This window comes from Fundulus heteroclitus, chromosome 15 (assembly GCF_011125445.2).
Source record: "Fundulus heteroclitus isolate FHET01 chromosome 15, MU-UCD_Fhet_4.1, whole genome shotgun sequence".
NCBI classification, from domain to species: Eukaryota; Metazoa; Chordata; class Actinopteri; order Cyprinodontiformes; family Fundulidae; genus Fundulus; species Fundulus heteroclitus.
In genome coordinates, this window is record NC_046375.1 from 26537858 (window position 1) to 26562016 (window position 24159).

At 43.5% G+C, this 24159-nt stretch overlaps 1 protein-coding gene across 8 annotated transcripts in view; it reads left to right on the plus strand.

The window, feature by feature from the left end:
* The window catches only part of LOC105919022 (CD2-associated protein), a 75803-nt gene that overhangs the window by 15211 nt on the left and 36433 nt on the right, over positions 1 to 24159 (plus strand). For 7 of the 8 annotated variants that reach the window (XM_021311543.2, XM_036147088.1, XM_021311545.2 and 4 more), the window contains exons 2-6: positions 1329 to 1486; positions 8439 to 8607; positions 15885 to 15985; positions 16252 to 16378; positions 19413 to 19627. In XM_021311543.2, coding sequence (XP_021167218.2) covers positions 1329 to 1486; positions 8439 to 8607; positions 15885 to 15985; positions 16252 to 16378; positions 19413 to 19627 — 770 coding nt within the window. Of the gene's footprint in view, positions 1 to 1328; positions 1487 to 4943; positions 5007 to 8438; positions 8608 to 15884; positions 15986 to 16251; positions 16379 to 19412; positions 19628 to 24159 lie in introns of those variants that run through there. The other variant, XM_036147089.1, reaches the window with a different exon arrangement.

Consider the following 24159-nt stretch of genomic DNA (forward strand, 5'->3'; position numbering starts at 1 on the left):
TTAAAACATTGTTTTGTGCAATATTTGTGTTGGCTACAAAAAGCAAATAAATGAAAATATTCAAAATCAATCTGTTCAGTAAAAATGTACCATTTGATTTTATGACAAAGCACTGTTAAAGAAAGGTAACAACAAAGTGGATCAGTGTTGGGGAGCGGGCTGCTGGTCAGTTCATCATTTTACCAGATTTTAGCCACTTGTCTTTTCTATAAACAAACCACATCGTATCCAGATAATTAACCCTTGCATGTCAGTTTATTTCTTATTCGTTTGGTATCTGTGTTAAATTATGTAGGTAAAAAAATCATCCGACCTCCTGGACTCTCCTCTAATTCCTGTAGTTGTACATTATTTTTTTTCTATTGGACTATAACTCTACCGACAGCAATTTGGACTGACTGAATCTGATTAAAAAATGGCGTTTTGCTGATTAATGATAAAACCAAATTAGCTCTAGATAACATTTATTGTAGTTGTATAACCTCATTTCCTTACAGTAGGCATGAACAGATTAGAGAATATCCCTTTAAATTATTGTTTGAGATAAAAATCAAACGTCTGTATGAAAGGTCAGATGAAAAGTCTAAAAGCATGAAATGGTGATTTAGGCGAAGTGACCCAGACCTGCTGCTGACTTTAGGAACTGGTTGTTCTGGTCAAAAATCTCAGAATCAGCCACTTTCTCTGCTTTTCTACTTGTTTTTTTCTTCTTCTTCTTTTTAAAACACAGTAACATCTCTTTAGGTTGCCTTTGGAAATATTTAGTGGTTTTCTGCCAGCTGCTTCACGCCGTTAAAGTAACGAAAATCATTCAGCAAAGTAACTTATACGCAGAGCAGCTAGTTTTCAAATTACTGACAGATTTTTGGACAGAAGCTTTGAATTCTGTGCTGAGCTGAGGCGCTGTAGGTCTCAGTATTTAATAGATAAGACATATTCCTCCTAAAAGTTGCGTTTTAGTGTGTTCTCCATATGATAACAAACTATGGAATCCAGCAGGTAAATAAAGAAGTGAATATTACATACTTGGAAAGAATATTTAGTGCATCTTATAATCCGGTGCGGTTTATGGCCCTAAAGATACGTTACTTTTTAGATGATTTCTGTTGGTTATTATTCTAATCAGTCCTTCTAGGAAATATGCAGGATGTTTCTAGCCACAATGAAGAATGAATCAGTGTTATTGATCACTTTATGATAATTTTAACTGTGTCGGGCTTTTTAATTTCAACTGAAAGTAGATTTTATTTTTAGTTTTTTGTTTTGCTAACCATTTATATTTTTACCTTTGTGTCCCCGCCTTGTCTCCCCCTCCCTGTCTGGAGCAGAGGTCTTAGTGGAGTTTGAATACGACGCGCTCCACGATGACGAGCTGACGCTGCGGCCGGGCGACATCATCAAGAATGTGCGGCACACTGACGACGAGGGCTGGATGGAGGGAGAGCTCAACGGGAGGAGAGGAGTCTTCCCAGACAACTTTGTTAAGGTGGGGCAGTGTGAGCAGGCTTCCCTGCAGCTTCTGATCGGGTTGCCCCGCGTGCCGCTGGCCGGCAGTTCCTCTGTCGCTATAAAAGCCGCCGTTTGATTGGCCGTCTGAGCTGAGAGGATTCTCCCACCTGTCTGCAGGGTGCAGGAGCTCCATGTGTTTAGGGTTGGACATCATTTAGCGGTAAACTGGAACCAAACAAACGGCCACGGTCATGTCAGTATTTCAGAACCTTTTCCAGACATCTGCTGCTTTCAGGCGGTCTCAGACTCCTTCGGTCCGTCCTCTGGCCATTTCCCGAGGAAGGACTTGTTTTGTTTAGTTGGACGTACTTGGAGCTGTGAATTCAGACAACGAAGGAGTTTTTGCTAAAGCTGTGTTCTGACAAAGTGTGGAGGAGTGGTGGCCTAGTGGTTAGAGCATTCAGCTTCCATCCTGGAGGTTCTGGGTTCAACTCCTACAGACTGCCACTTTGGGTTCATGAGCAAGATCCTTAGCCCCAGAATGTTCGCCGGGTAGCGCACAGTGGCAGCCCTCTGCTCCCTAAGGGATGGATTAAATGCAGAGGACTAATTTCATTGCAATGTATGCAGCAAAGACAAAGATGATTATTGTTATTGGAGCTGCACGATTTTTCCAAAAATCTAAATTGCGATACATTTCAATCATAATTGCGATTGTGATTAAAATTTGACTTTTCTCTGCATTAACCACAAGTAACAAAAATGGCCTGTAGATAAAGATGTTAAAACATGGACTATTTAAAATAAGAAGCAAAGTGTTCATTAGTCAGAATATTCTTATTCAAGACAGTAGCTTGTTGAGTTGGACATCAATGCTTGTTGGACATAAAGTGCAGCCAACAAACAAGTCTATGTATTAAACAGTCTGACCAGTACTTAATGCTATGGAGAGACTCCTGAAGGTTTCTGGTAAAAACGTATTGATCATATAAACTCTGAAACAAATAATAAAATTAGATTATCTCACTGCTGCAACTCTCTTTCCTGCCATGTAGAGGCAAACCCACTTTAAACATATTACAGACGCCTAAAGGATGCGTTTGATCCATTTATTGTTACGTAGTCAAAAATTGTTGACCTTTGCGATTTGGAAATTGTGTTTTTTATAGTTGCAATTATTGCAAAAGTGATTAATTGTCCAGCCCAAATGATTATTAACCTGTATTGTTATTCCCTTGAAAACAATATTATCTTTTTGTTTACATTAGTCTGCGTGACTACTTAATAATTTGAGTTAGTTTATGTCCTGTACGGATTAAAAACCAACCATGACCCAGACGAGGATGAAATTGAGCAGTTGAAAACAATAAATATCAAATAAAAGCATTAATAGAAAGAAATCATTTGGGTTTTCTCAGGGCTGATGTGAGAAAGCCTCCTGAAGTATCAAAGGCTTTGGAGCACTTTTCTCACATGGCTTCAGTTCAGTCCTGAATCAACAACGGCTGCCAGGCGTTACAGATGGAGCAAATCCTAGCTTTTCTCTTTGATACGTTTAGTTGAAGGTTGGACCCATCTCAGTCCAGAACTTGGCCATGGCTGTTCTGCTTATCCCTATAAGCCATCTGCAGAAATTAGAAGGACCTTGTTTTTACACCTGATCTAACACCCGTTTGTGGACAGGATGAATAGTAACACCCGATAGGACCGGACCTCATTTAATTGGCCCGTTTGGGTCATGTTGTTAGTTAAGAGGTCCAGAATTCAGACTGCAAGATTTGTATGGACAAGCTGTTCTAAAAGCCTCCGGGTTAAAGACAAACAGCTTTATTACTAATCACTAATATTATGACCTGATCACTAAATAAATGATCAAGGATGAGAACCTGTCCCTTCCTGCTGTTTGGTAGGTAGCGGTAGACGGCATCGGGTCAGAGCTGGTTCAATAGGCCTCAACATTTCTGACTTCACCCGTCTTAATAATGTTCTCATCACAGTTGTCGTCAAGGCAACTGGTCTGGACAATGGAATTTAGAAAGGAGCCCCCCCCCCCCCCCCCCCCCCCCCACACACACACACACACGTCAGGTAGCTGCTGCGCCTCCATCTCTCTGGTCTCCTTCCTGGGGGAGGCTGATCACCAGGACTGTGAAGGTAGCATGATTAAAGGGCTATTTCACTGCTTTCAGGGAACCCGAGCTCTGATCAGCTCTAGACCGTGGTCTCACAAACCTGGACTAGTCGAACCCTTACTCTGTAGGCGAATGTCAGTTTCATAGCTTAAACATACAATAAGGGTTCAATAAACTTAGTTTAGCAGAATCTGTCGTGGCTTTTACACCTGATAGTCTGGTAGACTCTGTTCGATTGGGAACCAAATTGGAAGTTTTCAGCTGGTGCGGTTTGCTTTCAGCCTGAACTTTGCCAAACGAGCCAGCCTGCTCACCCTCTCGCCTGTGGAGGCGCTGCGGCCAGAAACACAGAAGACAAGAGGTCGGTCAACACCACAGCACAACTTCCTTTTCCGTGAAAATGTAACCAAAATGGAATGGGCTATATAAATAAATAAAATGTATTAGATTTTGATACAAGTATGGAGGGCCAGAAATCACAGGTGAGCGTTGATGGTTACTCTATTTCACATCTTTAACAAGCTTTACGTAATTACGGCAGGGATTTATCTGCAAGATTCTTTAGTGACAGATGTTTAGAAAACTTTTACTGCAGTCTCCATAGAAGTGATATCAATTTAAAGTCAGCACAAGCTAAACAGGAGCTCCTTTTTAAAATATGTGCACAGTGCCGGAAGACCAGAGCAAAATGTTGAGTAAACCCCAATAAACCAACATATTTGTACCTTTTTGAATGTTTTATTTATTTAATTTAGCCTTTTATATACCACAAAACAAATGTCTACCATGTTAATGCCTGGTCGGGGTGCCAGAAACGCAGAACTCATTTATCTGAATGGGAAAACAATACAGTTTGTCAAAATAAAACCCACAAACATGCTACAACGGTCCTGTCACTTGATAAAGTGGGCTCCAGATGTAAGTAACTATAAAGGTGAAGTATGATAAAACTGTTTCCAGAATATTTCATATAAAGCAAAACAAGCATAAAAGGCTAAACTTCATATATGAGTAGTTTGGAGACTGAAAAGTAGTCTGTAAATAAAGAAAATGGCAGTAAACAAATAAATCAGGATGGAACAGCAAAAAGGACTGCAGGCAGCATAACAGTGAGCTTTGTGATGACTCTGATTCTGCTCCCGTCTCATGAATGTTTGCTGTGATGCCAGTTCCCGCTCCGCTGCGGGCCGCTCCTCTCGTCTCCCCCTCGGCGCGCTCCTTCCTCTTCTTTCGATCCTTTAATCCTCGCAGCGAGATAGGTAATCCGCTAAGCGGCCTGCCGCAGCCGGCGGGCTCGGCCAAATAATCCTGTAAGGCTGGAGCTGTTGAACTTTGCTCCCAGCAACATGACAGTGGTCTGACGCGCCGCAGCGTCCCAGCGAGCGAGGGATATAAGAGACGAGAAACATGTGGGAATGGGAGACGGTAAGTCTGACTGATAACTAAGTGCTATTAGCGCCATGGCAGGTGTGCAAATGTGGAATCTGGAGGAATGGAGGCTTTATTTAGTTGCTCGTGCCGTTGGCAGGTATGTCTGGATCTACCACCATCCCCTCTCCTCCTCTCCGTGGATCCTGAGCTGGAGGATTTAACTTCTGCACCTTTTTTTTATTTTTTTTATTGTGTGTGTGCGCTGAGAAGGAAGGCATCGTTTTCTGTTCAGGTTGTGTCTTTGGCAGTCAGGCGGTCGTATATTTTTGGCGCCGTAATTTGACCGACGTCTTGGTTTCGGTTTTATCTGTCGATGTCTGAAAATCCTTACAGCGTAACGCCAGATGTTCCTACTTCATCTGAACTTGACCCAGTGTGTGGTTGACTTTAATTTTTTTTAAAAATGTCTGAGCGTGCTGGGGGGAGTGACGTGTGATTGGGACATTCAGACCCTGCCGTGAGTAAACAGAGTCCTGGAAATGACGTTTGAGTACCTTGAACACATCCACCCTCTGGTTTTATGCTTTATTACCCATCAGCTGACACACACGCACACCCAGAGAGCCGAACAAACCCACAGAGAGGTTGTTGGACGGAGACAACAAACCCACAGCTTTACTGGTCACTTGTTTATCATCAAATACCTACTTAAACATTTACAGTGCCTTGCAGAAGTATTCATACTCCTTAATAAGAGTTATGAATACTAGAAGTGCAAATCACTAGCTTTGTCACGATACCATGTTGTATGGATTTGTTTGGATGGCCATACGATATTTGCCGATATAACAAAGTCTGTTAGGATTTCTGATCGATGCGATCGAAAGGATGCGCTATTATCTGTCCATCTAACACTATTATTTACATTAATTTAAAACGCAAAAAAAACCCTCAAATATGATTTGATCATTTCATTTCTAAGCTCTTCTAAGTATCAGGCATTTAAATTAAAAAGGTGCTCTTCTAATTTTAAAATAATAATTATAATACATCACCTCTTCACTATAGTCTTATGCCTGAATTTCAAAATAAAGACTCACGTTAAAAAATGACGATACGGCTCGATATTTTTATTTTTGGGTCAATGGATCAATAATCATTGAATTGATATGTAGATGTGGATCGATGTGTTGTTACATGTTTAGACCATAAACCTCCGTGTGTCTTGGTGAGACCAACATAAAGTCATTGATAACGGTAAAGTAGAAGGAAAGTTGCCATCAGTCGACGCTTTTCAGAGCCTTCATCTCGAAGTGTTTCGGCTAGACCGCCAAGAGTCTCATTTAATGCTAACCATCCGGCTGTTAACTGTCTTGTATTGTCGCCCCGCTGAAGACAGGTTTTCAGCGCCGGCACACAATGCCATCTGTAATGCTAGACATCTTTGAAAGAAGAAAGACAATATTGCGAAGCTTTAAAGCCTAAATTTCTCATCTGTTGTGCAGTGTGTTAAAGTAATCAGGGATGGAGGGATGGATGTTATGAATGAACTAATATTTCCTACGCAAAGCCTTAAAGGGCCTGTTGTGAATGTGCCATTTGTTCTGCATCACAAGCTTTTCTGTCTTCTCATAGAGTGGATGCTTCCTGTCTGGCCTGATCACATTGTGATGATGGCAGAAAACGAACTGCAATATGTTCTGTCTTTCTTTGAAATAATTAACACGTGTGAAGTGTCGCGGGCGTGGTGCCAGCACAAGCTTGTACTTGTTAAGTCTTTTGTGCGCTCTCCCTGCTGAAAGCTCAGGCCTCGCTCTGTAGCGTGGTGATTGGAGCTCACAGCCAACAGTAACAACAGAAGAGTAGCTGGTTTAGCCTTCAGTTGTTTTTTTTGTTTGTTTTCTGGAGAGAAACCTCCCAGCACAAAGCTCTAAAGCTGGACTTGTCATGATGTTTCCTGCTGTTTCAGACACAGCTGGACTTCCTCTGCAGTGGAACCTTCATGTCAGCACTTGTAAACCAGGAAGTAAATGATGAACTAGGTCACTGCGCACACACACACACCTTCACACACATTTACACGGGGACAGCACTGAACCCATTTTTATGGACGAAAGCACTTTTTTTTCTCTCTCTCTGGAAAGTAGTCCCTCCACGTACGCCAGGATCCTGTTTGAGTGCTTCGGCTCACGGCTCACAGCGCCAGCCTCCACCTGTCAGTGGATCACCACATTCCTGATTGGCTGGCAGCGGCAGGTGAGACCGGGGAACATCTTCTCCTGCACAAGAGCCATCGGCACGGCAGCCCCCCGTCTGCTGATGCGTCTGACCACTGTGATTGGTCTGATCCAGGACGGTGACACGTCTGTAACGCAGAGGGTGGTTGGATTGGTCGGTCCACCTTTGTGGTCAGAAACACAGTGAGGCTCATTAGGGCTCACCTCTCCGGCCAGGCCATGTAGAGGACCAGGGTGAGGAACAGAGACAGCTACTATCTCTGCAGATCCCACGCATTCTGGACACCAAACTGCTTAGGACCGTACCTTCAGGCCGGCGCTACAGAGCTCCGTTTACAAAAACCTGCCGACTCAGACAGTTTCTTCCCCCGGCTGTCTCTCTGATGAGCACTTAAAAGCCAGAGTGCTCAGATCGATATAGCCGCAGTCCACCCACATGTTCCTCTTTTTTAAAAATACAGATCATGTATGTTATATATTTATATTTAAAATGTCTTTATTGAGAGCAAAATGGAACCAAAGTCAAATTCCTCTTGCCTGCTCAAACTTTACAGCTGATTCTGATTCATCTCCAGAAAGCCTCCCTTCCTTCTTTCAAAGCACAGCTGAGCTCAGATCCCCCCCCACTGCATCACTCCACCCAAAGCGTCGGTGTAACTTTGGGGTCAAAATTGCAACATCCATGATGCACTCTTGGACTTTGTGTCGGTCGCAAACTTAATTTTATCAAGTCACCGCATCAATCGCAGGATGTCTGTATTGTTATGCATTCAAACCTAGACCAAACATCTGAGCTGGGTGGGAAACCCTAATTCCAAGGTGCGATTTGGGCTTTTGCGTTTCGTGTGGGAGTTTCATAGAATGAGCCACTTTACCAGCAGTTTTACCGCTAGGCTCTGTTTCTTAACCCTGATGGTTAGCAGGAGCTACATTTTGCATAACTGTCCTGAAGGTTTTACGACACCGTGCTGCAGAGTGTGTTCTGTGTGACATTTCCCTTCTCAGAAGGCCTGGCTGCCACGTCCCCTTTCCACGGAAGCCATCAGACGTGCACGCACTTGATCACTTTGTGCACAGTTCCTGTATGAAATGTTGCCTGACCGCATTCAGCGGGGCCGCGGGTGACCACAGCCTCTTTCTGATGCTTCTGTCTGCGTTGCAGCTAAAGTGGATTTTTCAATACATGTTGCCTAAAGTCAAAGTGTAGAAATGTTTATTTTTCTTTCTTTCTTTCTGTTTTCCTCATTAGGAGCTGAAAAAGGATCCCAAAGAGGTGAAGGAAGTCAAAAATGAGCCAAAACAGGAGGCCAGCCAACCTCAGGGGAGGGAGAGGAGCAACGTGGCCAACCTGGCCAAGAGGATAAGTTTCATCAACCCCACTGGGGGCTTCCAGCCTATTCCTCCAGCAGCGTCAAAGAGTAAGAAACTAGTGTTCTCATCAGAACCACAGCACCTTGGGTTCTCTGCTCTTCATGAATGAAACATAGCCACAAATGGCTTTAACCCTAACAGAGAGCCGTCAGTGGGAAGCCAGGCACACAGCACCTCATGCAGGCCTTAAGAATCAGATTGTGGTTAATACACAACTTCACACGTGCTGTCGGCCCTTTTGTTTTAGCTGCACTCTGTTATTTCTTTCTTTTTCCCCCCTTTCATGTGTATTTATGTTGTTGTTTGACAATATTGTTGGAAATGGTATTAATATATTTTATCTGCTGCCGTTTATTCAATAAAAAGTCAAAAATCTGAATGTCAGAAGTTCAGCTGGTAAAAAAAAAATGAAACGGGAGTTAAACATATTCTGTCCTGGTGGTCTATTTCCATCTTTGGAAGCAGCCAAACTGCTTGTTCAACTTTCATATAAAGTACTTGCCAGTGAGGAAGTCCCTTTGCCCTCAACACCCATCTGAACCATTTAGGAATGGGAGTTTTGTACTTAAACAGCCAAACCTGTTACTTCATTAAAATCAGTGTAAATGCACACTACCTTTCCTCAGTACCGGACAGTTCACTTCAGTATCGCCATTGTGTTGTTGTTTTTTTCCACACAGCAACACGTTGTTGTTTTTTTTTTCCAATTTTAGCTTCTGGACGTTGCATCAGCCTTGTGCTCCAACATTGGTTAACTCTGTAATGTGACCATGTGTGACCTTAAACACACAGAGCAGCATAATTTGTTTCTAAACGTATCTAACTGGACACACCCAGCTCCGCTCTTTGCTAAAGTAAGAGCTCAAGTGCTAGGCTAATCCTAGCTTGTTAGCTTTCTGTTTTCTATAGCTTGTTAATAAATCATTTTTAACTTTTTTACTGACTGCTGTGTGGAGCAGACGGATAACAAAGTTCTTTTTGCATTTTGCTTTCAACGCTACACAGATTAAAAAGGGAGGAATATTGTTTTCGGTACAGGTCTGTCAGCTTGTTACGTCTGTGTACCGAATGAATAACTGTTGTTTTAAAGCTGGACACCTGCAAAATGCTTGTCTCCAAATATCCAGAACATTAATCTTGACTGCTTAATTCTGGTTCACACGGCAGGATTTTTGCCCCGATCTGCCCCTTCCGAGAGGCGGCAATTATCAACGTGTCTCTTAAAATAATCTTAAGAGAATATCCTGCCGTGTGTGGTTTGTTGAGAGCGATCGGGTCCGCTCGGTGGGACCGCTCTGACCTCAAATCGGAGATATTCAACATGTTGGATTGTCTTGCCCCGACATCCTACCGTGTCCCGTTTCAGACATGGCCGACTATTCTAAAATCCTGCCGTGCGAACCAGCCTTTAGTTTAAATAAATGGAAGCACAGCCAATCAGAACTCCCAATTACTGCTACATTTTTCTTATTTAGCTAAAGCAATCCCGGAGAAAGAAAGTTGGACCAGTCCTAAACTTTTGTCAGCTAGGTTATGAAATTAGAAGGTTAAGTCAGAATTCCAGCTGCCTGAAGGGTTCCACCGAGCCCAAATATCCTGAGTTTTTCTAACTGCAGACATGCGGTGCTTAATATCCGGAGGGGAGTCCATGCGACTAGAGGCGTTTTCTTAAACAGCTGCCCAGTTATGATGCGTTCAAAGACAACTTGTGCTCTGGATCATCTGTTTTAAAATGTAATTTGAACATTGTTTTATTGGCAACTATTAGAACAGTGTTATTGAAAAATTCACAAACCAGTGATTTTTACCCATCTAGTGTCTGTACCGGTTTCTCCTTTTTTAGTTTGCTAAAATGAAACTGAAGCTCCAGTCAGTTCTATACTGGCCCAGTTTTGGAATATTAGAACGCATTAAATTACATTAAAATTAGTATCAGAGTATATAAACTTTTTGAAAAAATTGATTTATTTTTTTCTTTTTTAAACTGGCCGCACAAAGCAAAGTTAAACGATTCCGGCCAATAAGTTTGTTGCAAGTCAAAATCTTAACTAGTTTATTTCCTGATTTCTCACATTGGGCCTGTAAATGTCTGTGTCAGCGGTGTGTGAGCTGACATGTTCTCTCCTGCATACAGCTGTGTGTGAGCTGCATACCTGCCATGTGTCCAGTCTTGCTCAGCGATACTATCAGATACAGTTTGTATTTCGTGCTCTTCCTGCTGTCTTTAAGAGTTTCTGTTCCCAGCAATATCAGCTTATGAAAGCTGTGATATGACTACATGAAGTGAAACTTAAAGCTGAGCCCGAGTCCTCCAGCCTAAAGTTCAGTCGGTTAGTTTGTCTATGTTACTGTTTTAAAACGCTGATTATTGAAGCATCAGAGTTACTGTAAGCTTTCTGTTTGGGTTTGAGACGAGTTCAACAGGACGTGGAGCTTTCCAGTCTGCACAAAGGTTTTTAGCTTTTCTATCAAAAATGTCCGTCTGTGACGTTGGGCCATCAACAAGAACCGAAACAGAAGACAGACATTCAACTCTGGGGGGCCTCATAAAACATTAGGTAGAATCCATACTAAAAGTGTGCGTACACCAAAAAAACAAAAATTATGTACAGCAAGAAAAGTTAAGATTTCTAAAACCATGCACACGCACACCAGTGTGCAATTTTCCTTTCTAGATCACAGCTATATCTGCATGTTTGCGTAGCCTCATGTTCCGCCCTCTACACGCCCAGATTCAACCATAAATGGTCGATGCAAAGCGCCTCATGAATGTTAATGTTTAAATGAGTCAGCTGATCGTTGTTATTTCATGGTCAACTATGGAAACCACAGAGAAAAGCAAAAAAACCCAAAAAACTGAAGAATTTCTAAAGTAAAAAGGCTGTCTTAAATGCATAAATCAGAGGTAAAAGCACAGATGGTGTCCACATTAAAAGAACTTGTTAAAAGCTGAACTTGATTATCGACAGTTAAATGGGAGCCTCATGGAGCCGTGCTATGTGTTTAAATTCCTTTTGTCTTGGAGGAGGCTGTGCATCTGGGTCGTCGTTCTGAGGAGGGAGGGAGACTAGGAGAAATGATGTAGAGTTAAGTTGGCTGATGGACATTTTATTTTAAATCTCCTTATGTATAGTGAAGTATCACCAGCGCAAGCAAGAATAAGATGATTCCTCTCATTTGTCTGAGAGGAATCATCGTGCATTTTTGCTCCTACAAAGCACACCTGATCGAAATAAAGAGCTCCTGTTGGACGATTTAAAGTCTAACATGTGGTGAACAGTCAGAAGAAAACATTTGACTGTCTTTATAGACAAGTTAAACACAAAGAGGAAAACCTTTTGTTGGGGAAAAATATAGTGAGATTTTTTTTTTATTTATTACCAGAATTGAAGAAGGGATCATTGACTATCCAACATCCATGCTGGAGACTGGAATTCAACATGTAGACCATACTCGTGTTCTGGCAATGTACAAAATTGGCAAGCTATCGGGATGATATTTTAAACGGTTAACAGATGTACTAGGATACTTATGACCAAAAACGTGGACATTTCTCTATTTTGAACTTTTATCAGAAGGAGGCATACAAATCAACAAACTGTTATTTGATCCACATTCTCCTGGCAACCACAATGAAGACATCTACAGGGAATTGGTACAAAGTGCATTTGGATGGACGTTGTGGAAGAAATGGAGACTTGGAGAGAGTGAAATGTGAGAAACTGTGGAGAAAATGGACAATCTATAAGAAACTGCAAAGATGGACAAACAATCATCGAGATGGTATGGAACGGTAACACCTGGCACTTGGCTCTGTAAGTTCTGGAAAATTTTATTGTATTGTTTACAAGGAAAATAAAATAAGTATTAAAAAAAGATAAACAAAACCGTTGTTCGGAGGAACTTTCCCAGACAGGCAGAGAAGGGGAAAAAAAACCCAGAATATTGAAGTTAAGCTACAAGCACGACGGCGTGGATGTTTGAGAGCAGCATAAAAGGTTTAGTAAAGCTCTTGAGTCTGCATCAGTGAAGTTGTAAATCTCCCGGACATCATAAGCTAATGCTAGCCGGTATTAGCTTGACGGATAGCCCAACGACGGGGTTCTGTCAGTCTGGGCTCCCCCTTCAAGCTTCACCACACAACTGAAGCAGCAAAGCAACATACCGGACCATCTCTCCGTTATGCTAATTCCTGCATACAGGCCCTTGCTTATCAGAGGAAAACCCACCATGAAGCAGGCGAGGGTCTGGCCTGCATTACAGGACTGTTGAGGGTATGAATATGTTCAGGGAGGCTGCAACGGACACCAATCTAGAAGGTAATGGAGGATATCTCTGCGACCAAGATCGTCACCACATGGGCAAATCAGAAACCCTGGATGAGCAATGAGATATACACAATGCTAAGGACACGAATTGCAACGTTTCAGTGTGAGGACAGAGAGGCATTCAGATCAGCCAGAGCCAAGCTGAACTGTGCCATAAGAACAGCAAATCGTACCTATGGTCACAAAATCCACGGACTCTTCCACGACCCAACAAAAACCTTTGCTCTGGGAGGAAAACACAGTTTCTCGACCCACGCAATAATTACTTTGGTCGGTCCAAGAACTCGACACTCCTCTGAGAAAGTCCACACCAGACCCTGGTGAACAGGCACTCAGATTTGATGTCCAGAGAGCATTGAGAAGACTCAGTTTACGGAAAGCAGCAGGCCGACAACATACCGCAGCGGGTGCTGCCATGCTGCCATCTCATCCTGTTTAAAGAATGCAACCATCACACCAGTACCACAAAACTGCACAATTTCAGCACTGAACCAGTTTGCTTACTTCGCCAACTGCTCCAATGAGGATGCCATCTCCTCTGCACTCCATCGGAGCGCAGAGGAGATGGCATCTCCACTCTGGACATCAGCTCATCGTTCAATCATCCTCCAGCACCTGGTGAGAAAACTGCCCCGCCTTGAAATCAACACCTTCCTGCCCCACTGGTTGCTGAATATCCTCACAGACAGACCCCAGTCTGTCCAGGTTGGCAAAAACACCTCCATTCTCATCTCTGTCAGCACTGGCTCCCTCCAGGGCTGTGTACAGAGCCCACTGCTCTTCACTCTGAAGATTCAGGACAGCTGTGCCAGGTTCAGTGTGAACCGCATCATTAGGTATGCAGATGACACAGTGGACTGGTGTGACTAAAACAACCAGCCACGTCACACGTCTTTCCTCATCAACGACGCTACAGTGGAGCGACTCAGCAGCATCAAATTCCCAGGGATGCAGATCAGACATTTTGACCTGGTCTCTCCACACTTTCTGTGTCGGATGAAAAAAAGCAAACCTCCCCATCCTCACCACTTTGTACAGACGGACAACAGACAGGAGCCTGACCAGCTGCACCGCTGTCTGGTCTGGAGTCTGCGCCGCCTCAGCCTGGAAATGTGTAGAGAGAGCGGTGAGAATAGCGAAGAGAATAATCGTGCTGCCGCTTCCCACCATCCAGTGCTGACAGACACTGCCTGACGAGGGATCAGACAACCATAAAAGACCCTTCATCATGGATTGTTCTCCCTGCTGGCCTCTGGCAGGAGGTTCAGCTGCTTCAGATGCAGAACAACAGAACAACAGCTTCATTGCACACGTCATCAGACTGCTAAACTCCCAATATTCCTCCCCATACATACAAAACTAATCACTTTACATTGACACTGTGAACTCTATTGCACTGAGTAACTTCACTCTCTGCATTATCATACGGTCCGTTCAATTTTGCAACACATCCTGCTGCTACAAATGGTTGCACTCATATAGTCTTACACAACTGTTTTGTTCATAAAAAATGTCTTTGCTTTGGCGCTACATTGCTGACAAATGAGGATTGCTATTATTTATTTCTCTTTTTGTCTTCAGTTTTCTTGCAACAAACTTTTGCTCAAATGAGCGTTGTAAATGTGCAGTTGAATGACAATAAAGTCTAATCACATGGCAGCAACGCATAGTATGTTCACCAATCAGAGCAAAGTTAGGATTCTTGAGCTGTTGCTTTTGATTGTTTGTTTATGCAGGTCGGTATGGGCTTGAAGGTAATCCTAACAGTATAACCACGGTTTCCTATTGAGGATTAATAAAGCAATTCTTTATTTTATTTTATAGTATGATGATTTTAAGAAAAATGTCAAGTTTTTAGTAGGACTTCCTTCCATAGGTTCCACATCTTAACTATCTGTCTTTTGGGGACTGGAAGTATTTTCAAATGACTAAATTGGTCTATTGTGAAGGGTTTATTTAAAAATAGAACACGGTTGGCTTTTGTTTCTGTGAGTTGTTCACAGAAACAGGTGGGGAAAGGGCAAAGCAGGTTTATTCTATGGTACATAGTCGGAGGAAATTCTGTTCACAGACCCTTTTTCCCCGGCATCTTACACAGTAGCAGTGGTGTGATGCACTGTAGTCTGCAGAAATTACAGCAAAATAGCAGAAAACCCGCCTTTACATAGCTTTTGATTTTGCCTTGTTCTGTATATTAAGAGACAAGTCCTCCATTACTTTTCTGTAAATATGTTCTGTACTGTTCAAAGTTTGTACTTGAAATACAAAATCTTCAAATCAAATTCCGTTTGTGTGATTTTCTTCATTCTAAATAGTTAATTCAGCCTTTTTTCACACAGTAAGTTGGGAATAACCACATATTGAACGTTCCAAGTCTTTGCTGTCCTTTTTACAGTTGAAATAAGGCAAAAATATCCAGGGGCCAGGGGAGATTTTTAGGCTTACTTTAGGCGTTAAAGGGTTAAAATGAATTTAATTAAATGTTTATTCCTCATTACCTTCACCTCAAACTCCGCTGCGAGTTCAGTTACTTTGTCCACCATCTCACCACGTTTTAGTGGGATTCATAACTAAAATAAAAAAAAACTCCAAAGGAAGGTTTTCACTGCAATTTTCCACTGCAGAACGTTGCAGTAGAAAACTTTCCACAGCTTAGCCTACATTGTTTAGTTTTTTTGTAGGTAGGTTTTTTTCTTAAATGTGGTGGTTTTTCTCGTTTTTTTTCTGCTAACCTCTTAGATCTTATGTTTCCTAAACACTCTTGTCTTCTGCGGCTCTCAGGCTGGGTGTGTCAGTTTTGTCCCCCGGCACAACCTGAGAGGTCGGCGGGGCGGCTCTCCCGGCAGGTTTCACCCCTTTCTTTGCCTCTCGTCTGCCCCAGATTTTAGACGCTGGCGTTGGCGAGCGAGCTGGGAGGCACGGATACGCGCAGGCTTTTCCTATTTGACGTGAACGGGCCGATAAACTGACTTTAGTTCGTCTCTTCTCCTCATCAGAACCCAAGAAGAGGCAGTGCAAGGTACTATTTGATTATAAGCCGGAAAACGAAGACGAGCTGGAGCTGAAAGTCGGAGACGTCGTAGAGATCATTGAAGAGGTAATCTATTCGTTACACGTTTTAAACGCTGAAGCTCGAGAAAAGGGAAGATGCTGTATGCTAGCTTTGATTGTTTTTCTATCATACGTGTTTAATGTTAGATGTGGGCCATTTATAAGAGCCCTGAGCAAGTTAGAGCACGCTGAGAAGTGAGCTAAACCTTTAAAAGGGCCCGTGTGCAGTTAGATCATCCCCCCCCCCCGACCTGAAAGCCTGAGCGTTAGAGGGAAGGTTATTGTTTCTGACTTCTTTCCTTTGTGTCGCAGGTTGAGGAGGGCTGGTGGAACGGCAGTTTCAACGGCAAATCGGGACTGTTTCCGTCCAACTTCGTCCAGGAGCTGGAGGCTGCAGGGGAGGAGGCGGAGACCAGCGACACGCCGGCTGACAAGACTGGTAATGTTGATGGGCAAGGCACTGTTTCTGGAGACGCTGCAGCCTCAGACAGGAAAAGGAGAGCGAGAGCATTGTTGCAGAGCTGGGACGTTACGTTGCAGTCGACATTTGGATGACGCGTTACCCAAACAAATCTCACAGCGTACGAGCAAATGCTAAAGAAGGCGGTTTTGGATTTGTACTGATTGTAGCTCACTTAGTGTAAATTTCTAAGCGAGGAAAAGGTAATGACTTTCTCCAACAGCCCAAAAATAAACTTGTCTGCTGTTGCAGCATCAGGCCAGCACATGTTCGTAGCCCGGGGTGAAAATCTGGGAGCCAGAAACTGCTTCAACTTAAGTTACCTGGGCTGTTCATCCTGAAGGGCTGCCTTAAAGGCTGCCTCTGTTATACGGTGCCTTGCTAAGTGTTTCTAACCTTGGAGCGTGTTTTGTCTCGTAAGAGCCACGGTGGATCTAAAATAAGTCAGCTGTTCAGCTACTTGCCTTCAGAATTAACCGGATGAGTGAACTGGGTCCATCTCAGGCTTCAGAGGTTTCTTAGAGAACAACCAGCGTCATGGAGACCGTGGAGCACGGCATACAGGTCAGGGAGAAAGCTGTGAGGACAAACATGGGGCTTAGGTTATAAAGCTGTATCCCAAAGGCTCCGTGGGTCACCCTGAACACACGGTCCCCACTGTGAGGCACAGGCTGGGGCGGCATCATGCTGTGGAGATGCTTTTCTTTATCCAGGACAGGGAAGATGGTCGATGCCGAGGAGGATGGAGGGAAAACACAGAGCAATCCTGAAAAAAGTGTTAAGACTGGAGCAGTAGTTGGGGCTCCAGGAGGATCCACATAAAATAATATTATTTCAAGGCACTTTGCCCAGGAACAATAAATGAGCAAACCTGCTCTCAAAACTCAGGAAGTGAGAAGAACGTCAGCGTTTAAAGGTAGAAGTCAGATGGTTAAGTCTCCTGTCAGATTCGTCTCACTGTTTCAGGTTCATGTTTTTTTTTTGGCTCACCATTAATTTCATTTCATAACTCCAAACATATCCCACAACACAAAAAGCATTTAAAACTCGTCATTTAATATCAGTTTTTATTTTTAAGGCGAAGTCATATTCTGTGAACCCTGGAAGAACAAACGTGTTTTGGCTGGGGTCCTGCATGCGCTGGCAGATGGCGGCGGGGCCGTGGCGCGCTAAGTGCTGCGTCCACATGGACGTTACCTTGGTCTCAGCACGTCCAGTGAGAGCAAGTCATGCATGCAGATTGGCTGATGGCTGTAAGCGGATCATGCTGAGGCCTGGGGTCCCTTAATAGCTGAGCGATCGTCCCACACACTCTACACACACTCCATTAACACGGGGTGCAGTTATACAGTTGGTGCATTTTCTGAACGAGCCAAAGTTCATCACATCTTTGACGATATTCCAAAATATCTATAGATATGAAGCTTGTGCTTTCCTTTCAATTCCTGACGGGTGCATTCTTCACGTTGCTCCATCCAAATGTTGTTCCTAAGGTTTTGTGGAAAAGTCAGGCGTTCTTTACCTGAAATAATAATCCAAAATAAAACAATATCTTTCTCTCGTTGACCACTTCAGCAGCTGCAATTTGGGCTGAATTGAACCCATCTGCTTGGCTTGATGGTTGTTTTTACTGCCGCGTGGATTTACTGTGATCTGCTTCGTGCTCTACTATAAAAGTACAGCGAGCTGGTGTAACTCACGTTATAAGGTTTCTTCAAAGGGTCGTTGTAGAGGCAGGGAGGATTTCCTGGAGCCGTCTGTCTTACAGCGGACCCAAAGACTCCTCTGACTGAAGACGCTGTTGTTGTGCGACAGACTGATGAAGAGGATGCTCAGGGTTGTCTGTAATGTTCTTCATGCTATAAAGAATTCTTCTTTCTAATAGAGACACAGCAATCCGATACCTGGATCGATATTGACCAATTGGCTGGATGGGATGTCGGCTGAATGACGCAGATCCAGCATTTCCCTGCAGTCGTTTCTGTTTTTATTAATATCGTACACAGCAACACAGATACAGCGATCTAGTCGCTTCAGTTCTATTTTTGCAACGCCGGTTGAGCAAGCACAGAGGAACATGGTGCAAGCGCCGGACCGAGCCAAGTCTGCTAATTGGAAACGCCAACAAGGCCGACTGTAACATGCAATACCTGCAACATGAAAGTTGCGTGGGGTGGTGATAAAGTCGGTAAATTCAACACCACAAACTTAATTAGGCACCGTGCTAAAGAGCATGTGGAGCTTTTTTTAACAATGTTTGTCAAGCCTGATGCCTTCACTTACATAGCAAGTTAATTAATTTAACAGGAGTATCGGGTATCGGGTGTTGGCCGATACGTTCAGCCCAGGTATCGGATTGGAAAAAACTGGATCGGTGCTTCTGTGTTTTGTAAAATCTTCTCCAGAGGATCTAGAGGAGTCCCCAGAACAGAAGCAGCCCTCTTTAGCAGCTTTATAGAGCTTTAAGTCGCTGGCTGCTGTTGCCCCAACAGCTGACGGTAGAAGAGATCACGCTCTCCACAGCAGGCTCATAGAAGATCTGCAGGATCTTGCTGCAAACCGTGAAGCTTCCCCAGTAACTCTAGTCACAGCCAGACTCTTCCACTGTTGTCTCCACAGAACCGGAGGAGACTGAACCGCTCTGTGAATTCTCCTCATCTGTTTCAAACACAGAATGCAGAGCTCTCAATCACGAGACAGAAAAGATGAACTGAATAAAGGAAACGTTTGCGTTGTACAAAATCCTCACAAACGGTTGATGATTGGGTCATGCACAACTTGGACCTCTCCACTGTAGATCTAAAAGTATATTTCGTTTTTTAATGACTTTTAAGTTTCAAATGGCGTCAGACATTCAGACACGTATTTAACTTCTAATCAGTTTTTGCAGTGAATCTTTTTAAAGATGAGTTGTGCTTGAAGTGGAGCTATTTCCACGTGGCCCGGTGTGGGGAGATGGCTCACCATGACTTCACTTGGCTCATGCCTTCCACTTTGTTGCGTCTCCTTGCAGATGGAAGTGGAGCAGAAACACTTGCCGGTGTCCCTCCCACATCTCCTCAGCCCGACTCAGGAAACGGAGCAACCCAGCAGCCCAAAAAGGTCCAAGGTGTTGGCTTCGGAGACATTTTCAAAGACGGCTCGGTCAAACTAAGACCGCGGTTCAGCCCCGTCGCTGAGGACAGGAAGAGCAAAGACCAGGAGAAAGACAACGCTGGTCCAGCTAAGGTACGACACTACATTCTACTGCTCAGCACCTTTTGATACATGTCTCACACACTATATATATATATATATATATATATATATATATATATATATATATATATATATATATATATATATATATATATATATATATATATATATATATAAGGACAGACATTGCGTTAGCCCCTTAGAGCTGTTATTATTCAGTTATTAAGATAACGTCCCTGTTGCTGTCACCAAGATGCATGTCTAGTCGGTGTTTATTGTGAACACACTTATTTCTGCTCTCATCAGCACATGAGCTGACCTGCATTAGAGTTAGAAAAAAAAAATCTTAAGCCGAGGCAACGTTTCAGATCACGGCAGCAACTTCTTTCTGAGCTACTTAAGACTTCAGGGTTGTTTTTAATTCAAGGGATGACTGTTCCCAAAGACGCTGCTGGGCTATTTGGACCATGTTATTAGCCAGGTAAAAAAGGAATGTATTTACTCTAATATAATACTCTAGTATTATTAATATATCTAATAGTATTTTTACCTAAAACAATCTAAATAACAGTTTTACTGGCGTGCATGCGGTGCATAAGAGAAAATAAGGAGGTTCAGTTGTTTTAAGCAGCTCAGCAGATAGAAACTTTTGTCCAAAGGCTTCTGTATCACCTTCCTTTGGCCTGAAAGGGAACGATGTGTGTTTGGGATTGATGGGCGTTCCGGTGTTGAGGATCAGAGAAGCAGATGTGTGTTTCCCTGTCCTCACCACCTGGGACCTGTTGGTGAGGAAGTCACTGATCCAGGAGCAGAGAGGTGTGGATAGTCCGAAGGTGTGGAGCTTCAGAGCCAGCATGTGTGGGAGCACGGAGCTGAAGTCCATGAAGAGCATCCTAACTGTCGGATGCTGCAGTCAGAGCTGGGTTCAGTGCTAACAAGAGGCAGCAGGCTGTCCAGTCCAGCAGGGATAGCGTCCTTGATGTATTTTAGGAGGATCTTCTCAAAGCACTTCATGATGCCGGGTGTCAGAGCAACAGGACGGCAGTCGTTCAGGCAGGTGTTGGTTGTTTTCTTGGTCATGGGAGAGGTAAATATGTCCAGATAAGGCCCTGCTAGCTGGTAAGCACATTATTTTAGCGTCCGACCTGACACCGTGTCTGGACCCGCAGCCTTGTTGATACTGACCATCTTTAAGGAGGAGGTCACCTGGAGCAGCTGCAGCTCCTCTGCCTGAGGAAGATGTTCAGAATCACCCGGGTCACGGGATTCCCGTGGGAATCCCGCGGGATGGTAGTCAACGTTAGTAAATATCACGTGATTGGGACGGTACTGGATTAAATATAAACAGGAGCAGACGGGAGCGGGAGTAAACCAATAGCAGGTACAATTAACTAGGATCGATGCCAAAAAATAAAATAAAATAGAAAATCAAAAATGTAGGATAAATGCAAATATTAACAAACTTGACGAGAGTTGAATGTCACAGTGTTAACACTCAGTATCCTGCTTGTAAAACGTGTTTCCTGGACTCATTTCCCAATGTGCAACAGTGTAATAGACTTTGACTTAGACTTAGACTTAGACAACTTTATTGTCATTTTGTATGCACAAAGTGCGTACAGAACGAAATTTCGTTGGCATACAGCTTGAAAAAAATCACAGTTAATTGCAGCAAGTTTCAGGATAAAGATGCAGCAGCGATTTATGTAAACAATTGAAATGGCTTCAGCAGTTCCAGCAGCTCTAAGAAGCAGTTCTAATAATACGGCCAATAACTTAAAACTACTTTATTATTTAGTATTATTTGAATAGTTGTGTTTTTTTTTTCTGTTTTAACCCACTAACTGAACGTGTTAACACTTCTCTTTAACTTTTTAACAAAAGTAAAACATGTCTGCTTCCATGTCTGGTCGGATAAAAGTGAGACGGGGCTGACTGGACCGGCTTTCCCTGGGTCCAGTTAGCACTGCATCCAGCCCCCCCCCCTGACAATTAGCATAATCTCACTCTTAGCTTTTGATAAAAGTTGAGAGGTCTGTCCAAGAATGTGTTTATTGTTCGATGAAACTATTGGTTCTGATAGTAAACCCTAATTAGTTTGTGGATATTTAATTGCAAACGGAAAAATACTAATATGCTTGAATGATATTCAACTTTTTATTTTACTAAACTAAGTTTATGAACCACTGAGGTACATTATCTAAATTGTGAATATCTCATGCTCGGTGCATTATTCTTTAGTTTCAGCAATTTGAAATATAAAAGTAACTTCATTGTTCATGTGAAACAATGACTTAATAAATTAGTAAAAGGCAACATTGTACATTTTGTTTCTTCAACTAAGATAGGCATGGTCTGTTTCCTTGTTTGTTACGTTTATTATTTATTATTATTCCTTGTACTTTAACTGGCCTTTACTACAGCTAAAACAGGAACTTAACTGACCCTTCATAGATGTTCAGGTTTAATGTATTGCCAGAAAACTTAATGAAGACAACCAGAATGGGAATGGCGCAGGAGCGGGACTCATTCGGAATGGGAGTAATTTTACCAGGAGTGGGACAGGACAGGGCTTTATTTTTTACTCTGGCCAGGGATTGGGACGGGACACACATTTTTTCAGTGGGAGTGGGATGGGACAGGAGTGAAAATCCACTCCTGTGTCTCCCTCTAGTTCAGAACTTCTGCTACTTTGAGAGTCAAAGCGTGCAAAGAAGCTGTTTAAGGTGTTTGGAGGAGCTGGGTAGTTGCTGTGCTTGTAGTCCATGGTGGTCCCGGTGTCTCTACACCTGTTATTTGGGTTGTTGTTGTCCTCTATGCACTGCTTGTATCTGTGTTTTACATTCTTGATGTATTTTTCAATTCTAGCCCTGCTGTAGGCCAGTCTGTCTCCTGATCTGTGTGCTGCATCCTGGGCATTCGGGGGGGGGGGGGGGGGGGGGGGGACACTGTGCTGCCCACCATGGTTTCTGGTTAGGAAACATTCTGATTGTCTTTGTGGGTAGGACAGCACAATCAACGTGCTCCCAGTCTGTGTGTTCAAAGCAGTCCTGTAAAGCTGAGCAGGCCTCCTCAGTCCAAAGCTGAGTGGTTCTGACAGTGGGTCTGGTTCTGCAGGTCAGGGGTTTGTAGGCAGAGATCAGGTCCACAGAGATCTGATCAGACGATCCAAAGTGAGGAGCTGCTGTAGCCTAGTATTCACCTGGGATGCTGCAGTAGACCTGGTCTGGGGTTCTACTGTCTCTGGTTGGAAACCTTATAAATTAGTGCAATTTTGGGAGCACAGTTTTTAATCCAACATGATTAAAGTCTCCAGCTGCCTCTGGATTGCTGCTCATTCAGCTGCTGATGAAACAATAGAGCTGCTCCAGGACAAACCTTCTGCAATAGTAACAGAGCTGAGGTCTCTAACCAGTTTAAATGGTCTACGCTTTATTTCTAGATATTCCAGGTCTGGGGAGTAGAAGGTTCTGATTGTTTTTATAGCTGTGTACCACGGATTCTGAATGTACAGTGCCGGACCTCCACCTTTGCTCTTCCCTGCGGCTTCGGCTCTGTTGGCTTGAAAAAAAAAAGGTGCTAGCTCCACCGCATCCATGATGTTGTTGTCCAGCCACGTCTCTGTGAACAGCGCTACACATCTGTCCATCTTATGTCAGGCGATCCTCAGTCGGATCTCGTCCAGTGCGCTGGCAAAGTGCTCTGACATCGGCCAGGAGGAGACTGGGGAGAACTTAGCTTAGCGCGCAGTCCCGCCCTCTTAGCCCATTTTTTTCCTTTCCTCTGGTGTTTGTGCTAGGGCTGGGCGATATGGCCTAGAAGCAACCTTGCGATATATTGACCAGTTCACATCGATAACGAAATGGACAATAACACCAAAGCCTTGATTTTCCCCTCTAAGTAGTGGACTGACCAGATCTATCTGAGACTTTAATGGTCCTTGGTCTTTTCCACAAGATCCTCCTGTTTGAGCAGTTTGAGCAGTTCAGCAGCAGCGTCTCTAGTAGAGTATGTGACGCTCCAGTTTTAAAACTACTATTGTTGGAAAGGTTCTTTCTGCTCTACTCCACATTGGGAGTCTAACAAGCAGACGTTTGCTGTCATAAATAATTTTCCCGTTTATCTGTCTGGCCCCAGTAGCTAAGGCTGCGTTGAGCTGTTTATTTTACCAGCAGACACGCTAACGCTAGCTCGTTACCAGTGTCTTAAAATACCTCAGGAAGCCACCTGAATAATTTACAAACGGCCAACATTCTGTCCGTTCTAACAAGGGAACCTCGCAAGTTCCCTTCCTTCAGCCGGCTGACGGCACACAGCATCAAGTGGGGGAGGGGCAGGGCTCCTTAGAACTACCCACCGTCGAGGGTTACTCCGGGCTCTTTGGCGCTCTCTCTCACATCTCAAGGAAAGGAAATGAAATTGCGGGGAGAGCATAAAGCAACAACTTTGGGTTTTGGAACCACATATCCTTCTTGTCCTGCTGTAGAGCTAAATCACAGGAAGCAGTCAATCCCTAAAAACCTCACATCCTTATCTAACAAAAAGGCTCCAACCTACTTACC